The 21352-nt window shown below is 39.6% G+C and overlaps 1 protein-coding gene across 3 annotated transcripts in view; it reads right to left on the bottom strand.

Moving 5' to 3' along the window:
* ARFGEF2 (ADP ribosylation factor guanine nucleotide exchange factor 2) overlaps nucleotides 1-21352 on the bottom strand; it is a 33638-nt gene that overhangs the window by 3896 nt on the left and 8390 nt on the right. For 2 of the 3 annotated variants that reach the window (XM_063172679.1, XM_063172677.1), the window contains exons 6-38: nucleotides 20774-21011; nucleotides 20069-20140; nucleotides 19652-19800; nucleotides 19136-19266; nucleotides 18391-18625; nucleotides 18030-18129; nucleotides 17668-17807; nucleotides 17065-17173; nucleotides 16348-16549; nucleotides 15490-15601; nucleotides 14690-14895; nucleotides 13735-13819; nucleotides 13471-13642; nucleotides 12201-12352; nucleotides 11885-12013; nucleotides 11403-11561; nucleotides 10170-10317; nucleotides 9238-9337; nucleotides 8432-8472; nucleotides 8192-8361; nucleotides 7419-7570; nucleotides 7093-7265; nucleotides 6521-6681; nucleotides 5545-5675; nucleotides 5306-5435; nucleotides 4725-4860; nucleotides 3763-3901; nucleotides 3569-3623; nucleotides 3203-3317; nucleotides 2810-2940; nucleotides 1604-1772; nucleotides 1074-1212; nucleotides 284-401 (exon numbers count right to left, since the gene is read on the bottom strand). In XM_063172679.1, the coding sequence (XP_063028749.1) occupies nucleotides 284-401; nucleotides 1074-1212; nucleotides 1604-1772; nucleotides 2810-2940; nucleotides 3203-3317; nucleotides 3569-3623; nucleotides 3763-3901; nucleotides 4725-4860; nucleotides 5306-5435; nucleotides 5545-5675; nucleotides 6521-6681; nucleotides 7093-7265; nucleotides 7419-7570; nucleotides 8192-8361; nucleotides 8432-8472; nucleotides 9238-9337; nucleotides 10170-10317; nucleotides 11403-11561; nucleotides 11885-12013; nucleotides 12201-12352; nucleotides 13471-13642; nucleotides 13735-13819; nucleotides 14690-14895; nucleotides 15490-15601; nucleotides 16348-16549; nucleotides 17065-17173; nucleotides 17668-17807; nucleotides 18030-18129; nucleotides 18391-18625; nucleotides 19136-19266; nucleotides 19652-19800; nucleotides 20069-20140; nucleotides 20774-21011 (4599 nt within the window). The remainder of the gene's footprint in view (nucleotides 1-283; nucleotides 402-1073; nucleotides 1213-1603; nucleotides 1773-2809; nucleotides 2941-3202; nucleotides 3318-3568; nucleotides 3624-3762; nucleotides 3902-4724; nucleotides 4861-5305; nucleotides 5436-5544; nucleotides 5676-6520; nucleotides 6682-7092; nucleotides 7266-7418; nucleotides 7571-8191; nucleotides 8362-8431; nucleotides 8473-9237; nucleotides 9338-10169; nucleotides 10318-11402; nucleotides 11562-11884; nucleotides 12014-12200; nucleotides 12353-13470; nucleotides 13643-13734; nucleotides 13820-14689; nucleotides 14896-15489; nucleotides 15602-16347; nucleotides 16550-17064; nucleotides 17174-17667; nucleotides 17808-18029; nucleotides 18130-18390; nucleotides 18626-19135; nucleotides 19267-19651; nucleotides 19801-20068; nucleotides 20141-20773; nucleotides 21012-21352) is intronic. The other variant, XM_063172678.1, reaches the window with a different exon arrangement.

Below are 21352 nucleotides of genomic sequence, written 5' to 3' on the forward strand. Positions count from 1 at the left end.
CCTCTCCCTTACTGCACACTCATTGTGCTTTTACGTGAAAAAGCACAATGTTCAGTAATTCTATCCGCATTCCCACACAACTGGGAATTGCATGGATGCAGCCTCATTTCCACAATGCAGAAGGCCTGCAGACAGTGGAGGTGCCACTGCTGTATTGCAAGGAGAGCGCTCACTATGAGGAATGGCCCACCTCCAATCTGGATGGAAATAAAGACTGAACTCAGGCTAAAGCAGGAATGAAAAACATACCCAAAAGCAGACATGACTTCAAGCCCCTTCTTACCTTATCATCACTGATTTTTAGTGTTTTTGTTAAAAGCAACAGCAGGAGATTGGTCCAGGCTTCTCTGTGGCTTTCCGAGTTGACAGTAATAAAATACGCCAGGGCTTCACTGCACACACTGCAGAGATGGCACAGTTCACATAAACCATAAAGAAAACCCTTATAAAGTTTTTGATTACATGATCTGTTTGTCCTCTCAGTGTACTTTGTTTTCAAGCAAGATGCACTTCCATGGGAAAGTTCTCAATCACATGCAACAATTTGTTTAAATTCCAGGTGTACAGCAGCTTATACTGCACTCTTTTTCAATTATAGTGTATCCTATTATACCTCTATCACTGTGTAGTCAGTGGAAAAGCTATTCAGACACCAGCACTTCTATAAAGAAAAGCCTATGTCAGGCAAGAAGGTGCTCCATCTATTCTAGGCAGATTGCTTCCTTACTGCTAAGTGAACTCAGAGTGCAGAGTGGCCACATCCCCCGGCAGGGCTGCCCCCCCAGGCAGGACAGGGCAGGGCAGGGCTGTCCCCTCAGGCAGGGCAGGGCTGTTCCCCCCAGGCAGGGCAGGGCAGGGCAGGGCAGGGCAGGGCAGGGCTGTTCCCCCCAGGCAGGGCTGTCCCCCCAGGCAGGGCAGGGCAGGGCAGGGCAGGGCAGGGCAGGGCTGTTCCCCCCAGGCAGGGCTGTCCCCCCAGGCAGGGCAGGGCAGGGCAGGGCAGGGCTGTCCCCTCAGGCAGGGCAGGGCTGTTCCCCCCAGGCAGGGCAGGGCAGGGCAGGGCAAGGCTGTCCTACCTGAGCAGCCGCCGCTGGACCGCGTCCCAGGCCTCCCGCCGGCTCTCATCCACATACATCCGGAACAGGATCCTCAGGCAGCATGCCAGACTGCTGGTCTCTTGTTTTAGGAGATTGGGTTTTGATTTACCCTTGAACCCTAGAAATCAGTCCCACACAGGACAAGAGGGATCATCCAAAGCTGGAATTACTAGCCAAAAATAAATTTTATCAATAATATGTGCACTAGTGACCAGTAATGATTTCTTGTCCAGACAGTATTTCCTCCTCCTTGATTTTGATTGAGTTCTGATTTATTTATAAAGATACTTAACTACAGCAGTACCAGCTGTGCAGATCTACTTTAACCAAAAAAAGCAGATAATTTAGCAAACAGAATTATTCAAGTCATCGGGAAGGAGACAAGCAATAAAAGCATGCAACTGTCCAATAAACTCTATAGGTGATTGCAATGGCACATTGTTGTGTCATGATACTTAAAGTTAGAAGTGTAGTTCAACATTTTTATCAAATAAAAATAAAAACCTCACCTGCTCTCCATAAAACAGTTCGTTGCTCATAATTTGAATTAAAGGCTTTTGAAAATGAGTGAGACTCTTGCAGACAATCCAGTAACTTAAAAAGGTGATGTGAAGACATATATTTATACATTCCTTGGTCTTCTGTGTCAATGTGGATAACTGCATCCAATGTGTCTCGCTAAAGAGCAGGGGGAGAGGGACAAAGAGAGAGAGAGAGCAAGAGAGAGCACATGCTGTAAACTTCAGTAATTCTAATTCATTTATAGGTGCAATGCAGTATTAGTGCAGCACAACACAGCAGGGTGGTCCTGTCAAAGATCAGAGTTGTGTATTCTTCTTAGTGGGGTACTTGAGAGAAGTTATGATCTATCCTAGTCACTGATAAGAAAATAAGACTCAAGAGTGAGGGAACAACTCCCTTATTGAAACACTGCAGTCACAGCAATACAGTACAGAACATTTCCTCTTCTCTACAAGCTAACTGGGTAGGTCTGTTAAATTCTAAAAACATCAAAATGAACAATAAAAACAGTGTGGGTTTAAATGTTGCCTAGTGTAGAAATTCCTCAGCTTTGGCTCATGCCAAATTTAATTAAATTGGTCAATATTTTTAGCTAATTTCACTAGGAATTTAACTATACCATTCCCAAAACACTACGTGAATGCACTATCCAGAACTTCCAGCTTATAGCCTTATTAACAGCTAAGCCAGAGCTACTATGCACCACTACCCAGAATCAGAACTTTCAGGGACAGGGACATCTCTGAAGCCAGCAATGAATGAAATCTTGACCATTGACCTTGCTGAAGAGTTCAACCTCTGCAACACTTCCAGTGCAAATATCCAGAGACTGAGAAGAGCTTCAGCTGTGGCTAAATGAAGACACTAATGAGTCTAATGAGTCTAATGAGCAGAAAAGAATGCTTTCCCACCAAACAAACAAAACCCATTTTTGATAGTATGTATTCATGATAAAATAACTATAATCTATTACATTGATAATAAAAAGTAAGGTAATAGAATACGACAACAGGCAGAGCACCAGGCAACACTGGAAGCAGATAAAAAAAAAAATCACAATTTAAAAGTAGTTTACACACGCATTCGGGGTAATGCTAAAAGTCAGGAGAAGACACTATTTTGTGAACATGTCAGAATGTTCCATAGTTTGTACTTTACTGTCACCACAAGGTTACAAGTAAGTCTGATGGTACCTGAGCTGCAGCCATGTGCTCAGCATCTTCCTTCTTGCTTGTTGCCGGATAGAACACTATGTTGTCAATGGTCTGTATCAACTCCAGTTGTACCACACACTTGATCAGGAGGCCAGCAAATAGTTTCTGGTCTAATGAAATGGAGCAACAGAAGTTTCAGAAGCAATTAATCATGATTCATTTACAGCAAGCTAGCAAAATATGAAATTCCCCTTAATAATTTGATATTTAGTAATGCTGTGAATTATCTTCTAAAGAGAAAATCTCACTGCAAGACAAACACAAATGGCAAAGACTTATCCCCCTTGCCCCAAAACTTTCTGTAGAGAGCTACAGAAGTGAATTAAGTCTGGCTATAAAGGTGCATTGAAAAAGCTTGTATGATTTCCTTACTTGTGTAAGGACCACCTTTCCAGCTCTCATCTGTTGGATTTGAATATTGGCTTTGTCCTCTTTCAGAAGCATTTTTATCCATGCTGCTTAAAGACTGGTGATCTAGGTCCAAATCCTAGAAGAGAGTGCAGAGCAATTCCAGCAATCCGAAACACTAACTCTCAACCAGCTATCACTTTTCAGAGGACTTCTCTATTCCTAGATTCAAAGGCTTTCTGTATCCATTCTTCACATCATTTTTACAGTAACACCAAACACAATCTACTATCAATTCCTTGACAAGTATATTGACTACAACAAATATTTCAAAAGCTAACCTAACACAAAACCCTTCAAGTCAGTTTATCACCCTGAGTTAACTCTTACCAAGTGTTTTTCAGATGAATCTTCCTCCAATCCTACAGGCTTCCATGTCAGCAAGCTTCGAAGAGTTAAAGAAACAAAACAACAACAAAAAACATCAAACAAAAATCAAACAAAACAGGAAAAAAACCAAAAAAAGGTAAATATTGTTGCTTTAGAATTGGGTATCAATATAAGAATTAAACTTATGAACTTACACATGAGGAATAGTTGTTTTGAAGATTTCTAGCATACAGTTGCATGTCTGGCCCCAGACTTCGGGGCTGAATTTCTGTCCATTGAGTATTACCAGGTTTTCTAGGCAGTTTGTACCTGATCGTGCCAACTGCTCATTATCTGTAAAAGAAATGTTCCATATTTATCAACTTGTACAATATCAAGGAAAAATTAAGTATTCCCTATTACTGCTCCATTAAAATTTTTTACCAATACTGTGAAATGCACAGTCTCTTGGCTCAAAGCCTACCTACATGTTACAACAATATGAAGCTGAAGAACCTACTGAATAAAAAAAAAGTCTTTCAAAATAGCCTTCATGAGATGGAAATACAACTAGGGAAGACAAAAGACAGGGCAGAAGCAAAAGGGAAGCAGAGACTGAGAAAAAGGAAGGAAAAGCAGCAATCGGAAGCTTATGATTTACTGCAAGATTGTCCCCCGATATTCCATGGTAGTAAGATGCAGGATTTCATGTGTAAGACTTGGAGCCAGAAAGAAAACATGTTCTTTTCAAAGCTGTATTTAGAAGTACTCATTGGTTGGGAGAAGGGGGAAGAAGCAGGTGCAAGCAAATAATAAAAAAGAAAAAAATCAGAATACATGCATGTATCTATACGTGTAAATAAAGGAGGTAATGTATCACTGCAGTCAAACTACAAAAGCTTGTTGGCAGAAGGTTCAGAAGACTGATCCATTCTCCAAAAGATTTTGCTGTGTCACAGTTAACAACATGAGCCCCTTATGAATACAGTAACAAAAAAGTTGCCTAACTCAATAAAAAGATTGATGCTCAAATATTCAAGATACTGCATCAATGTACTGCAACACATATTGTCCTAATGGGAACTTTTATTCTTCCAAAATTCAGTTAACCTTCCCCTTCTTAAGTAATGACCATTTAAAACTACATTTAATCAAAAGATACAGGTAAATAAGGTACCTTGTTTTACACACCAGTGTAACTGTGCAAGTATGTCAGGAAGAAGGATCTCGTGCAAAGCTTCATAGAACTGTGTGAACACATCACAGATGGCATAAAGGGCGTGGTTGCACGTCGTGGTCATCCACTCTGATTTCTGGGACAGAAAATGAAAAGTCTTTGGTTTTATGGGGATTCTTCCATGATTACAACACTTGGCTTATACATGGCTGGTCAACAAAAGACACAGCTCTGAGGAGAGGAGAACTCAGAACTAAAGCCTCATGACCACAGATGTCTTATCAGAAGCACTCAGCTGGCCACATGAACACTGGTCAGAAAATTGTATATGTTCATAACAGTGGGAGAACATTCTTGAAAATAATCAGGTGGACACACACATAGGTCACTGGACTGGGGAAAGTTTCACTCATGCCACAGAATTTGAAGGAATACAGGATGTGTTTAGTTAAGTCTGGGGCAGTATGGGGTGGCCATATCTGATGTCAATAGAAACTGCTGACTCAGATGTGCAAGTTGTTAAAAAGTCAAATCTAGGGAATGCTTGCTTTTTGGGTTTTTTTTTTTTTTGTTTGTTTTACCTCCGTTTGTTGCTCAGGGAGTTTCATATTATCAAAAATCCGAAACACAATTCTAAACAGGTCTTGCCACCAGTGCTTTTCAAAGGTATGCCCGTAACTCTTCATGATTTCAAACATCACTGTTAAGCCTCTGTAAACAAATGCAAACAAGCATAGGAACAGATGTTAAAATGTGTTCCTGTGATATCTTCACTGCATGAATTAAAAGAAAAAAGGAAAAAAAAGAAAAGCATTATTACCTTGTACGAACATCTAACTTGCAACGATTGATGATACATGAAAGTTCAAACAAAATAGGAAACCATCCTCTAACCCACACTCTGTCCCCAGGAGCCACATTCATGTCATCACTTGTGTATTCTCTTAATACCTTGAAGATCAGTAGGAAAAAACATTTAAAGAAAAAATTATCTTAAAAATCTTTATACGTAACAAATTTAGATATTACCAGTGGTACAGAGAAACTTGGAAAGTTAGCTTAGTTCGTACTGTAACACTCCAATTCTGCAAAATACAAGCACAACTCTGAGATTAATTATCTGCAAAAATACTAGAAAATAATATATGGAAATAAATACTTCAATCTGTTTTTACTTCAGTCCAGGTAAAGGCCTTACAAGCTGCTGAGGTTTGGACTTCTTAGAAAGCTACTTTAACAGTGACAGACAACTGATATATCAATACACATAAAAAGGAAATCTAAAATTAGCAGAAAGCAGTTCTACAAGTCTCTGGTACACTGAACGTGGAGTGCACTGGAGACATGCAACTGCAATGTAACTCCAGGCTCCCCTCAGCCAGTGATTATTACATTCAGTATTCACACAACAGACTGATGGAGAAGAATACACATTTGTAACCAACTGCACTAGACATAACTAGGGTGACAGAACAGGAAGTACCACTTTCCAAGTCATCTTAACACCACAAGAACAAAAAAAAAACCAGACAAAAAACCCACCACACAAAACAAAACAAAAAACCCCAAAGACTATTTAGTTCAGTTATTTCCCATTTGGACTTACAAGAATTAACATTACTTAACTAGCCCTAGTTTACTGCTTACATAATACCAAAATTTCTCCTTAATCCAAGTAAGCTTTGAAAACAAACACTTGCAATTGAACTTTGAGTATGAAAGCTCTTAGTAATTGATCTCCATTTAACAGTAGAAGAGAGTATGAAAATGCAGCAGGGGTACAAATTCAAATATACCTGTGGTCTTTCTGAGACATATTTTGCACAATAGCGAATAAGCCTGATGGCTTCCATGCTGGTGTCCGGGAAGGCAACATTACAGGCAAACTCAGAGAGGCATTTTACTGCATCTTGAAATGAGTCAATTGCTGCTGGAAAATGCTGCTGAAAAATATTTGCTGTAAAGAACAAACAAATACACTTTTTAAAAATTACTGATATTAAAATCCATAGATAAACTGCATCAATCTAGGCACATCACCCATGGCATACTGCTATGGAACAGACAAACACAAAAGAGCCAGATCTTCTACATTAAATATGGTTCTTTGCCCTCTCCTGCATTCTTCCCTATCCCACCTCACCAACCACATTCCTGAGTTGTACAGCAGAATAGCTGTATCTAGTTTGTCCATAGCATTCCGGAGACTTAAAGGGTATGACTCAGCTGCAGAGTTTAAACAGTGTGGCTGCAAGGTTGTGTGTTTATTTGCCTGCAAATACAAAAGCCTTATTCAGATGAGCCTTTTGAAACCAACTCACAGCAGACAGGCCAACTGGGGTGCATGCATCTGTCAAGCATTACTTACTAACTATGTGTGCTGTAGTCTGAAAGGCCAGCTCTACGATATTCCCATCGTGGTCTGATGCTGCTTGATGAAAGACAGCAAAAATATTTTTCCAGCCAGAACGAATGTTACCGGCTTGAGAGTTCACCATCTGAGCAATACAGCGGATCACCATGTCTCGAATAGTCGGAGATCTTAAAAAAAAAAAAAAGAAGAGAAAGGAATGCAAGACTACTTTACACTGGCACAATGTAACTCCCCCACTTCCCTGTACATGACCATGACCCATACCAAGTGACATCCTTAAGTGGGACTAAAGCTAAAGCAGAAATTGCAGTGCCTCACACCTGTTTTTCTTCATAATATGCTCAAAAGGCCTTAGGAAGTCTTTCTGGAAGCGGAAGTTGGCTAACTCTCCCTTCTCAAGAAATTTCATTGACAGCTGCCTTAATGAGTCTACAGCAAAGATGGCAACATCTTCATTAGGGTTACACCCAACCTAGAAGAAAAGCATATTTTCAAACACTTTTCAATTAACGTGTCATTTATATGAGTAACAAATTCATCACTCAAGTTCCATCTCAGCCCACTAAATACTGCTAGCACATTCTAGTATTCTGATGCTTGGGAAAGAAGGGGTTCTTGTTAAAGGGGGCTTTCTGTCATTTCATCCATCTAAACAGACCCATGGATTTTGAATGCATCAAGCAGAATTGTAATAGCCAGCTAGATGCTAAAATTAAAACACAGTACAATAAAATAAATTGAATCTTTGGTTAAAAATCTCATCCTAACATGAGTCAATTTCACAAGGAAAACAACTGTTGTTCAAGGATCACTTGTTTACATTTCAGAGGAAAACTAACTTGGCATTTTATCTGAAGGAAAAGACAAAGAAAAAATACAAAAATACCAAATTATATAATGAAGATTATACAATTAAAGATCATTCCTATAAACATTTATATTTGTACTCTTTAGATTTTTAAGTAGGTGCTTCTTTTAGGTGCCTCGAATGGAACTTTTTCAATATCAGAATTCAAGCCACTAACAACACAGAAAGTTGATTAAAGAAGTCCCACTATTTATGCATATTGTGTCACGTTAGTTTAAAGAGTACCTTATTGAAGTGATCTCCAATCACATGCCAAATCCTCGACCACTGCAGCCTGATGCGGTTCATGTTGTAATAGGAGATCTCCACGATCTTCTGCAGGCTGAACATGCGCGGGTGGTGCGGCGACGCCAGCTCGTCCATGGACACAGCGCACAGCCACCGCACAAAGTCAACTGCACGGGAGAAGCCTGCTGTGAGCCAGGCTGCTCCTGTGCCAGGGGCCCTGGAACCCACCATACGCACCTATGGCATTCCCGTCCAGCCTCGTGGAGCCCGTGAATATCCTACAACAAATACAAGAGTTGGAGTTTCAGCTGCACATCCGCAAGAATCGGTTACAGCTCAGAGCTGCAGCAAAAGGTCAGCACATCTGGACATACTTCACAGTCCTCCATGCCATGAACTCTGCACCTCTTGTATTGCTCCTTGGCAGCAGTACATGCATCTCTCCTTAGTCTAAGCATCCTCTTTCCTGCACCAAGTCACAGTCTACCATGCTCCTACCGCACTGCAGCAACAGGCACAGGCTCACAAGTTTACCCAGGCCAAGTTATACTGGACACTCATTTGGGTGACAGTGTGTTAAATTTCATGGGGACAATAAAGAGACAGAAAGCTTTGCTACAAGACTTTACTGGTTATCAGCCATCTTTGATCTTTATATCCTCTAAGAATATGGTCAGCTGTGGCTGTCAAAACTGACAGGAGAAAGACTATGGATGCACTCTAGTCCCTTCTTGCCCTTCAGCTGTTTGATCTTGAGAGGAGTTCAGACTGCTGATACTGGTGCATATAGAACACTGATAAAGCAAAGAACATTCCCAAATGTCCTGGACTTTGATGTGGTAAGAGACACGTTCATGGTTAGAATAAACACTGCAAGTTTGAATATATGATTGCGCAGACTTGCACCATTGCACAGTAGTTACTAAGAACTCCCATTCCAACACATAGTTTAGGAGAGAAGCATGTCTTTAGACAACATTTCAGAAGGGCAGATGACAAAGATGATGACTGAGGTAAGAGTGCAGAGGTGACATTGTCAGTACCTGTCTACTGCCACCACCACACTCTGCGAGCTGGTCTCTCCCACAGACTCCTGGATGCTCGCCATGTGCCGTTTGTCAGCCCCACTCCCAACGAGGTTCCCTGCCATAAATTATTAAAAAACAGTATTTGCCATTAGGAAATAATGACTTTATATTGACTCCAACATCAAGCAAGTAGACAAAGAGAAGTGACTACTGCTTCTAGCTACCATGTAATTTATATGGAGCAGAAAGTGCCTTTGCCAGATTATTACACAGCTAAACATCATATTTATTAGATTAAGGTGATATGATATTGTTAATAAAATTGGAACAGATAAAAGACTATTTTAAAAGATGAACTTTAAGTTAGCTACAAATAGTTAATGCTGAACACAGTTCTGTATTCATTGTAATCATCATTATAGCATCCATTCCAAAGTTTGTAAAACCATTAAGGATACAAATTAATTTTTTAAAAGATTAATGCAACTTGCCTTGTCCCTCTAATTTAAGACAAAAATCTAAGATTTGTTTCTTGTACACACTGCAGAAACAATACAAACTGTAACAGAAAACCCAACATGTAAAGATAAGAAATTCCTTTGGAAAACTAATTGAAACATCTATTAATTCCTAAAAATAAATGGCTTTTCTTTTCATTAATTAATACTTTTAACAAAACCATGAGTTCGTACAGCAAAACAGTTTTGACAACAACATATTCCAACAAATAATGTGGAGTAGTTATTAAACAGCTTAACCCAATTCTAAAGTTACAACGGATTTGGTAATTATAAACACATATTGGAATACACAATTTCATTAATCCAATATAGTTTTCCCTGGAAGCAAGTAAATATATTCAAGTATGTTATAATACTGAGGATTCTTTAACATCCTTACTCCACTTGTATGTGCATCTTCGTGAAGTTTGGGATTAATAATCTTACCGAATCCCAGGCTCATAAACTCTTCTCCTGCAGAGGCATAACTCTTAATGCTGCCTTCCCTCTCACGCCCAGAGCCAGACAAATACCGAGTTTTCACGCCAGTTCCTATGAGCTGTGCCAGTTCCAGCTGGCTAATACATTTCAAGATCTGAAACCAAAAGAAATTTAACATTGTGTTTCTGCACACCACCATCTTTTTATTCTTAACATATATTTGTATTTAATATTTATGACCTTTCTAGGTTCTCCAACCTTTCAAACAGCTTTGGCTGTTATAAGAGCTTTGATGGAGCTAAAACATTACTAAAAAAACTGAAAATTAAGTTGATTGCATTCAATACTATCAGCCACCATAAATCATTCCAATACAAGAATAAAATAAACAGTGCTCCAAAATCTATCTTGGATCTCTAACTACTAAAGGATACCTTTTCATTATTTTTACCATTAACTTTCAAGACTATAAACAAATTGGAGCTGATCTTCTAGAGACTTCATAGTCCTAGAGATGAAAAGACTGAAACATTGCAGCTATCACCACTTGAGTAACAACATTCCAACCTAGAGCGTTTAAATGCCAAAGCTGCACTTGCCTCCTTCTTCCTCTCCCACAGCCACATCCCCTGGCTGGCACAAGCACTCAGGAGAGTGTGCTGTGAGCCAGGTCTGAGGCATCTGTCAGCTCTAGCACATTTTGGCTCATATCATGTAGTCCATGACTAGAGCCAGAGAATATAATGCAGCAGCACAGATTTAGAGCTGATAAAATTGCTCCTGGAAAACAGGCATTAAGAAAATGCATATAATCCTGATAGCTCATTTTTACCAATCATCCACCAAAGTATTTTAGCCCTAATTTTTCATGTGCTTATGATGTAAATGCTGCCAAACATTGCACAGACAAGTCTGAACCTGTAAGCTAGAATATTTTTGTTTCCATGAATAAGAATATAATAGTTTATATGAGAAATTTTCTGAAGCCAAATGAGATTTTTTAATATAATTTAAATCCTATATCAAATGCAGCCATAAAAATTACAATATTGTCACACAGTTTCCACAGGGTCTTAAAAAAAAATGCAGTGCATTATTTTTATCTACATATTAGAAAAAAACCCACAAAAACTTAACAATATAATGCACTTTCTTCACATTTTTGAGCAACTTCTGAGAGCTGATAGTAGAAGAAAAAATACGACACCATGTTCACTATTTAAACTAATAAAGATTTACCTCATGCCAAGAATTGCCAAGATAGTTGCCATCTGTGTGAGCAACTGTAATGAGTGTCTTAATGGTATCAATGTTCTTCTGTTTCATTTCTGTAATGCTGGAACTGGCAGTCAACAAGGAAAAACGAGCAAGGGCCTGTACATAAGCGTCTCGTTCAAGCTACAAGAGAGAGAAACAAGCACAAAAATCAAGTCCCCAAAGAAGCAGAGAAAGCAACTTGCCTACAAATTTTTCTTCTATGGATAGCTGGCACTGTCAGAGCACTTTCCAGCCGAACAAGAGTAGTCAGCAAAGACTCTTAATAAAAGATTCAGCAAGAAAAGCAGAGTTGAAGAAATGCTTGATTACATCAAGACCTTTTACCATTTCAAGGAAGCAGATGAGACACTTTATCTTCTATGTGTATACTGTTTGTAATTCTTCACCTGCCTCCCAGAGCCCACATGGCCCTCAGCGAGTCCCAGGCTAAGTCTGGCACCAACCTGCATTCCAAAGATACAGGCTATTCTGATGGCACAGCGTATTCCTTCCAAACACAGCGACGCAACTTCTGGGTCATCACAGTTCTGCAAGCCAACACTGTAAGCTGCCAGCAGTGGAGTCCAGACAAGCTACACAGAGGAAGAAACTAAATTCAGAGGTCTCTTACAGCTTTAGCCCAAAACACTGGTTACTGAAGCCAAATATATCCAAAGAATCCGTGTGTTTCATTAGCAAACTTTTCAAAGTAATTTTCCACTTTTTTTCCCATGCTTTAAACTCTTCACAACAAAGACACAGTGAGAACCTGACACTCACTTTGAACATGGGTCTGACATGATCCAGGTGAGTGGCACTGGTGAAAGGTGCCTTTGCATGGCTCACTGCCTCCATGAGGGCTTTGGCTGTCTTTGCCATTTGTTCCATTTCCAAGTTGTACAACAACCTCCGCTGCTTCTCATTAGCTACACCTAAGGGGAACACCACACACAGACATTGCTTGCTTTTCTTACAAGAGCATATTCCTTCTCTTCACACTGAGCATCACAAAATGTTAAATAAAGGTAATGGAAATAAAATCTAAAGACAGAAATCTTGCAAAATCTTAGAGGTCAGGAGGCTGCCCCAAGCTGCAAGCAAGGAAATCCAGCACTAAAAACCACACCTAAACTTAAGACTTTATTCTGTGCAAAATAACTAATTCAGCCCTTTACTATATAGCACATGCTATTATATAATTGCTCCACGTTAGAGGTGCATACTCTATTAAGTCATTCTGCCTGTAAAAGTGGATGGAAAACCCTATGTCTTCTTAAGCTCACATCCCCAAAACAAAACAAGTCCTCACCACAATGGTAAATAAATGAATAACTTAGTGCTTCTTTACCCTTGTACTACAGGGTGCAACTTCCATTTTCAAGCAAATTAATTTTGTTCCTATTTTGATTGAGAAAACCTGCAAACAGCATAAAAATACTGGGAAAACCACTATGCTGAAGATTCAGAATTCACAAATTTGAATTAAATTAGTACCAGCTATTCTGAGTAAAAGTAGGGTACAGCTGGGGATACTGGTTTCTACTGCATGCTACACAAAGAAGCCCTCATTTGGTCTGTATAAGGAGAGGTGACTACAGATTATGACAAACTCTCCAATCTCTCTGGTTTTCAAACACTATCATAAGGACTATGACACCTCCCAGCCACTGAGCTATGGAGGAAGACAAAAAAACAGCCCAAATCAAGCCCTCACTCATAGTCTAGCACACAAAAACAAGTTAATTTCAAAGTAATTTCCCTCTCGAGTTACTCCTCACACTCATGTTTAAAAACCCCAAGAGATCTGGTTTCTAGTGCTGCTCTGCAGCGGTGCCAGAGGCACCTACACAGCTCTTCCCACCACAGAAGGGAATGTTAAATTGTAACTGAGCCGGTCTGGTTCCATATACCTCTATCAACCATTCCAAATGTACTTTAGGTATTGCCACAAGGCATTTTCACAAGGACTCTGCACACCACTGTGCCATCCCTTAGCTCCTGCCACAGTTCAAGAGCACTGTGGTCTTCCCAGTTTCTAGTTCCTTCTTACTTGGTTTACTACACTTGGTTGTAATTGCATATTCTTTTGTCTCTTTCATCGCAATTTTCTTTCCTTCTATTTCTTCATAGATTGTGGATAAATACTCTTCTGGCAGGTCTTTACTGTCATTGATTCCTCGATTCATTTTAATGTATTGCTCCTTTGTCATTTTATTTTTTACCTGTAAGAAGGAATAAATTGGATATCAGATTTTGAATTCAAGTTCCAGGGACCTTTGTAGTCCTGTAAGTCTGGATTTTTTTAAATTTTTACCTGTGGACTGTGCAAGTCTGTAGTCAGCATTATAATGGAGTACGCCAAAACATAGGCAGTGTCTGCACTAGCAAATAGTGTTTGCCTGAGGGAGGAAAAAACAAAACAGGTTTATAGACTCCCAATTCCTCAATCCATTAGCTCTAGTTCCATATGCAAGAAAAATACCCAGAAGTGCTATGGACTCAACCAAAGAGCCAACAAAGCCTGAAGCTAACCATTAGAAATGCATCAAACCCCAAGCAGTTTAAAACACAAATAAAAAGGGTGGGGAAGTGCATCATCTTTGCAATATTGAAAACTAGACTGAGATTTTCAAGTACATTCCCTACCGATTACCCAAAGAACAGTAATGTATAATCTTAAAAAAGTTAAATGACAGCTTATTTTTTACTCACAGAGTTTCATAAAGATTGATATAAAACCAACCCACTGACACACCAACTGGACTAAGGAAAGGGAACTAATTAAGCCTGACTAAACTTCAGTGTTGATTGCACTAGGAACAACAGCAGCTTTGCCTATTTGGTATCAAATAGCACATAGACATTTTGTTCCACATCTAACAGGCAAGCAACAGCACTGTAACATGCTATTAGTTGTTTTTGTCATGATTTTTTTTAATTCTAGCCATTTCTACTGCTTAATACAGTTTTTTATACTTGACTGATCTACATTTGTCTAAAATTGTCTCTGTATTAGCTGTTCGATTTTAATGTACTTAGGGCTTTCCTTTTCCAGTAATTCCTTTCAGCAAGTACTTGGGATTTAAAGAAATGACAGCATCAGTATCCTTCCTATCCAATATCAGCAGCAAGATCTCCTCCTCACACAGGCCTGTAAAAGTTCCTGGCCTGGTATGGGCTTAATCGGTCCCCTGCCCCTAAGGGCCACACAACAGTACAGCCACGGAATGTTCTTTGGGCACTGATCTGATAGAAAGGGTTTGAATTACCGTTGGTTGCATTCAATATATCTAGCAGCAAACTTCTCCATTAATCTATCAATCTTCTGGGCTTCACCTGGCAGACGGAAACCTTCCAGAAATATACGCAGAGCAGAGACAAAGTCTTTTCCACAGAAATCAAGCTGGTCTACATAGGCATACATCACTTCCTTGTTAAACTTGCTGCTTTCCCCAAGAAATTCCCCTACTTGAGTCTAAAAAACACAAGAGACAGTTATTACTGTGCAATCCAAGTGCCAGCTCTGCAAGAGGGTTTCTATGCCAAGAACTGCACAGCTGTCAGCTCTGTAAAGCTGACACGCTGCTGCGTGGGCAGAGCAGCCGAGGGAGGGACAGGGGTCCCAGATATGCCTCCTCAGTCTGCATATTCCTGCCTCCCTCCCTGCCAAAGGCAAGATCTGCATTACTGCAGTGCCAAGGAAAGCTGAACTGTGCCCAGCTGCACACACAGCAGAGAATGCTTTGCCACTGCAGCACACGATCCTCCCTTGCTGGCAAGGGACTGCCAGCAACTGACACTGCTCTGTTTCCCTCCAGCCTCCAGGAACAGACAAAATGCACATTCCATTGATGGGGAACCCTCCAGCACTTTACTATAACATAGTACTTTACTTGCTGTCCCAGGCTTCTCAGTAAACAGCAGGTAGCTGTAGCATTAGGTGTGTCCATGGGGAGCCTTGCACATTCATTTCTCTAAGATATGAACTCCAGAGCAGGGGCACAGAGCTACCAGGGGCAGGGCCAAAGGTACAGGGGCAAAGGTACAAATGTGCTGCATGTAATCTTACAGAGCAGAGGCGTTCCTCTTGGTGCAAGAACTGTGCCAGGTCCTCTGTTGTAGTGCCAAGCATTCCCTGCTCCTGTAGATACTGTATTCCTCTCTTTGGCTTTTTATTAAACCTATTCAGACAAAAACATGGGGAAATTGACATACAATTAAAAATATAACAGCCTTTTTACAGAAGTTTTACAGAATCCTCATAAATCAAAGACTCTGTGCTGTACCTCCATATCTTTTCTTTCTAGTTAGGAAAAAAGTTAAAGAATGCGCAACAAATCTATTACTTGTATCACACCATAGGCTCCACCTCATAAGGTACACTGAGTTGCTGATAATCTTACAAGTTATTGCTGAAAAACCCCAAAACTCACCTTTTTGAACATGAAAAATTTTACAGTCTACATGAAATGTTAAAAATGCTGCTGTTCAAGATTTTTCTCTAGTATTTACAGACATGCAGACCTTCAAATAAATGAAAGAGAAGTAAAGCACAGCTGCACAATGATTTAATTCTTCCAACTCTATTTCAATAAAGGGCAACAAATCATATAAGAGCTGCAAGACAACTGTGATCCTCAAACCAACTTCTCTCTAGATGTACACACTCTTGTGGAGCTGAGCCAGTAGAAAGGAAAGCTGGAAAGAAAAAAAAGGAGGAAAGAAAACCCCTTCCACTCCACCCAGAATTTTATGAAACTCCTTTTAACTACGACAGCCTCCAGCACTGGTTTTTCACAACAGCAGGCAACAGTCTTCAGCATTAACATCAATTTATAAGTGTCCCTGCAGGTGTGACTGTGAGACCATAAGAAACAATACATTTTATTTAAAGTGAACTTTTGTTTTCCTGTCATACTGGGCTTACAGTTCTATCCCATGTTCAATTATTTCCTTTTGTTGCTTGATGACTTCAAATTGCTCTGGATCATCTGGGACAGCAGTCTGGGTACCAACACTTCCGACTCCTGATGATACAGTGGAGTCCAAGGAACTGACACTACTCCGTCTCCCTCCAGCGTCCAGGCATCTACCTTCAGCCATTTCCTGTTCAGATGGTTTATATGAACCTATTTACAAACAAGGTGAGACTTAACTTATCCTTGTTCAGTCAAGAGCTTTTAGTTACAGAACGTAACTTTTAAGCGAAATCTACAAGTTAACATTCTTATTTTACCATGTATACTTTTTGGCAGGCTGCACTATACTACATGAAGATGCTCTATTGATGGAAGTCTAAAATAATCCAACAAAAGGCAGAAAACCAGCAGCATCTATGGAGAAATTCCAGTACATCAACTTAGTAACTCCAAGACTGGTTACATGTCTTGCTCTACATCAGCCTTTATAGGAGACAAGGGCCTGGCTAAATCTCATCCACAGAATCTGATTATTCAAAACAGACACTTGAAGAATCAGTTACTGCAACAGCACTAATGGCTGTTTGTAAAATACCTCACTTGTGTAAACAAATTGTTAAGGTACAAACCTGGCACTCACACTTCTGAATAGCTTCTAAACAGTGAACAAACACAAGAATGAACTGATTAAATAAACCAGTCTCTCCATACAGAAGCAATCTTACCCAAGCTAGTCTGATGATTGGGGTTCACATAAAGGTCTTTGCTCCATTCTACCATACATTTTAAAATAGAAACCAAACATTCAAGTCCTTTTTTCCTCAGGCTTAGTTCCTAAAACACAAAGAAGAATAATAAAATAAAAAAAGAAAAAACAAACCAACAAACCATGCTGAGCCCATACTGAACAGTCTCTACAATAGTCTCTCTCTAAGGACTGGAAAAGTATAATGTTAAAAATAAAATGCTTATAGTGGAGATATAAAGTCTGTGTAAAGCAAACCCCACAGACGGTATCACTAGTGTATGAGTTTCAGAAAGACAGAAATTAAACTGAGGAAGAGGAAGGCTCATTTGGCTCTCTCTCCCTTGCCAGTCAAACTAAAGAGACCAGAAGCAGCCTGGTCTCACAGTGCAAACAGGCAGCAAAATCACCAAGTAATTAATGGCACTGCCTCAGCATCCAATTGCAAATTATTAAACTAATAAAAAGTAAGTAACATCAGTAAGTTACAGAAAACATGAACCTCTGGAACTATCTGTAACAATGCAAAGATAGCACTGTTTATGAAACAATAGTACCTTATCTTCAAAGCTGTTTTCCTTACCTGTAAAGGTGTCATTCCCAATTCATGCCCACTTCGTCCCTGTGCAATTTTGGATAAATCATTTACAAGACGTTCAAATATATTAGCAGCATTTAAATCACAATCATAGTTTACATAAATATCCACTACACACTGGGCATCTGAAAAGAAAAGGAAATGGAAGTAATTAGGATTCTGTGCAATAAATTTTTAAAAGGAATCAGCCAGCTGGAGCAGGCACTGCAGATGAATACAGACATTTAATCCAAGCACTCTAGGATCAAATTCAAATTTTCATACTTAAACATGATATGTGACATTTCTTTTCAAAATAATTTTCATCTGCTGCCAGAAGAAGTGATTCTTTTACACAGTGAAAATACCTGCACAAATTCTAGTTAAAGTCTGAATCACCATCCACTTGTGTTCAAAGGAACTTGAAGAAGTCTCTAGAATATTCAGGAAGATCTCTTTGAAGAACACCTGCAAAATAAATAAGATTAAGGACTTGATGATCTGAAACTTATTAGAACCACATCAAATGTACAGATTAATTTCTGCTCAGTAATTTCTCTTCAAGAGTAATATTTCATGTATATTAGAATTTGGATACAATAGTAATGTATTAGTTTAGTAAGCAAACCAAACTAAAAATCAAAATGGAAGTTATAGCTGTCTTTTTAACTTGAGAACAGTATTTTGAGAACTAGAGCATATGCAACTTACAGAATAAAAGTCTCTCACCTCAATCTGCATTTTTAAATGGGTCTTAAAATTTGAAAGCAGTGTGAGGAAGATGGCAAGAGAGAGCTCAAACACATCAGGAACAGAAGAGACTCCATTTTTAGATAATGCTACACAAAGATATTGCTTGATTGCATTGATGAACATTTCATGTGTCCTGAAAACCAGACCAGCATTCTGCAGCACTGAGAGAAGCAGCTGGAGAGACACAACCTTGGAACGCAATTCATGTGATCTAGAAAAAATTCAACATTAAATGTATTTCTATATTTTCTTAGTATATACTTGCATTCAACATTTGCATTCTAGCATTTCTTCTACATCAGGAAGTACTTTGATTCATTTAAATGCAGGAGGCAAGATGGTGGAAATCAGCCAAGTGAATTTTGAACTTCTACCATCCAAATTTGAAATTTTTTTAGTAATATCAACACCTTAGACTAGCCTAATAAATGCAGCTCAGTGCTTCTTAAGCACTTCCCCACTCTCCCACCAAAAGCTTCACAAATACTATAGTCAAGGCCACCCCAACTGGTAAGACTAATAAGCCTATTATACAAAACCCAAAAATCTCAAGTACTGAATTTTTAATAATTTAAAGGTATTTCAATCCTAGATTCATCAAGCTAACTAAACCAAGGGCCTGACAAGTGGATTTTGAACACCTGCTTAACTATACAGCAGCAATTTAACTGTCTCTAAAAGCTACCAGGAGAGGACACAATAATAAATCCTGTCACATTACTTGGGATCTGGTGGTCCTTCCCCCAGTGGTTTCATGGAGAGCTTGCACAATGACCTGAACACAAGGAAGGCATCCTTTTGTAGAACATGGGAAAATCTGGCAGCAGCTTGATGTCCAGATACATCTGTTTCCTTGAAAATAAGAAACACAACAAGACCCTCAGTGAGACAAAGAAACAGAGCAATTAGGAGATTCCACAGCTCCTCTGAGAATCAGCTACAGTTTAAACTAAACCTAAACAGGACTACAAGGGATCTGGATCTTTTCACACATGTTGACTGACCCTTTGTCTCTGTCCGCACTCCATATTAAAATACAACTAATACATTAAATTTTAGGACAGGTATTTTCAATATATGCTTAAATTGCAGCTGCTGCTTCCTTTTTGAATCTGAGTAGGACACATACATTAGAGTTTCTGTCCCTTTCTTCTGCCAAATCCCACTCTATTAGTTGTCGCAATAAGAACATTTCTTCTTTCGTAGATGTATATTGGCATCCAGTGCAATTATTTACCAGATTATCAGTGGAGGAAACAGACTGCCCATCATCCGGAATCCCATTTGTTTGTACATTTTCATTGCTAGAGCCAGAAAGAAGAGTATCCGCAGTCTCTAATGCAGGCAGAGCCTCAACAGGTTCTGTTACCTGCTTTTCTTCAGCCACTAAAGGGGAAAATGGAAAGTTTATTAAAATCATGCAAGAGTTTTCTATCCCACGACTTTGTGAAGCTTTACCACCGAGTGGCAGAGAAGTAGCACTGGTAAACTAGAAAGTTTCTCAGCTATCAGCAAAAGAATATTGTGATACAATCAAAACCTGTTCTTGCTGCCTTAGTAAGTGTTCTTGTCAAGATACTTAATAACAAAAATTACTTCCATGCTTCTATAATCAATACATACGCAACTATTTTAGTTTAGAAGACTTTACTACCTTTCACAGCTGAATCCACCACATCTTCCAAGATGCCTTGAACCATTTCCTTTCCTCCATCAATCGTTTCCTCTAATGAAACACAGAGAGAATTTTTAATTTAGTATTTTTGTTTAGGAAGAAGACTAAAAGGAAAAACATGACAAAGACAGAAGCATAAAAATTTATCAGTTTCCTTCCTTGAAAACAATTTGTGAGAAGTCATTCAAAAATACTCATTGATGTTCTTTATGCTGTTTGAATCAAACCACTGATATTTTCAATGCAGTTGTTTTGTCATTTTTATTTATCAACTGTTACAAGCATTTCTAATTAAGATGCAGTATGTGCTGATAATACAGTCTTCATAATATGCACCATTTTTACCACAGGACTTAATTACCTGAGAGCAGCTCTGTCACATCCCACATACCAAGACAATTCTCCTCCTTTCCTTCCCTTTTGTCAACCTGTTCAAGTCAAATTCCATTACAATCCTCTATAGATAAAGTACACATGGTTTAACTGGAATTCTAGGGAGAACAGGAACCTTTCTGCAGCAGTTATAGTGTAGACACAAGCTGAGGATGGCAGCACACTCTGGAAGTCTACAGTGGAAAGCCAAGGGAGCCAGTCACCCCACCACTGCTCCTTGAAGGCGCCTCAAAGAGCACTTTCCAACAAGCTGGCTGTGAGTGAAAGCAACAGATCCCATGTTGTGCTCACCTGCCACCAGCATGGTGGGGGCCTGCTGCAGCTCCCCGCGGCCGGGCTCTCCATCGCTGGGCTCTCCATCGCCCGGCTCCCCGCGGCCGGGCTCCCCGTTGGCCAGCACGGTGCCGGCGGTGCCAGCTCTGCCTCCCCAGGAGCTGTGCTGCCGCTGCCCCGGCCTTGGGGACCGCGGCCCCGCCACTGTGGGGTACTGCGGCTTCTGCGTTCGCTCTGCTTCTCTGGACTCCTGCAACTTGGAAAACACATATGGAAAGGTTCATCTAAGTACAGAATACACTGAGGGAAATCCTGTCTATGATGACTGATGTTCCCTTGTGAACTCAAGTCTTAGCATGAAACAGTGAAACTACAATCACTTGGCCAGTAAGATTAAAAAGATACACTTCAAGTTTATTTGAAAAGCATCATTTGTTTATCTAATGCCATTTGGCAGAAGCTATGGTGCGAAATCTTGTTATCAGCAGAGCACGTCACCTTTTATTTTCAACTCAATCAGTGTGCCTCACTGCACAATTTGACAGGTTTTCTAACATGATGAATCAACAGATATGCAACTATAATGACAGATTCATT

Source organism: Melospiza melodia, chromosome 19, assembly GCF_035770615.1.
Source record: "Melospiza melodia melodia isolate bMelMel2 chromosome 19, bMelMel2.pri, whole genome shotgun sequence".
NCBI lineage: Eukaryota > Metazoa > Chordata > Aves > Passeriformes > Passerellidae > Melospiza > Melospiza melodia.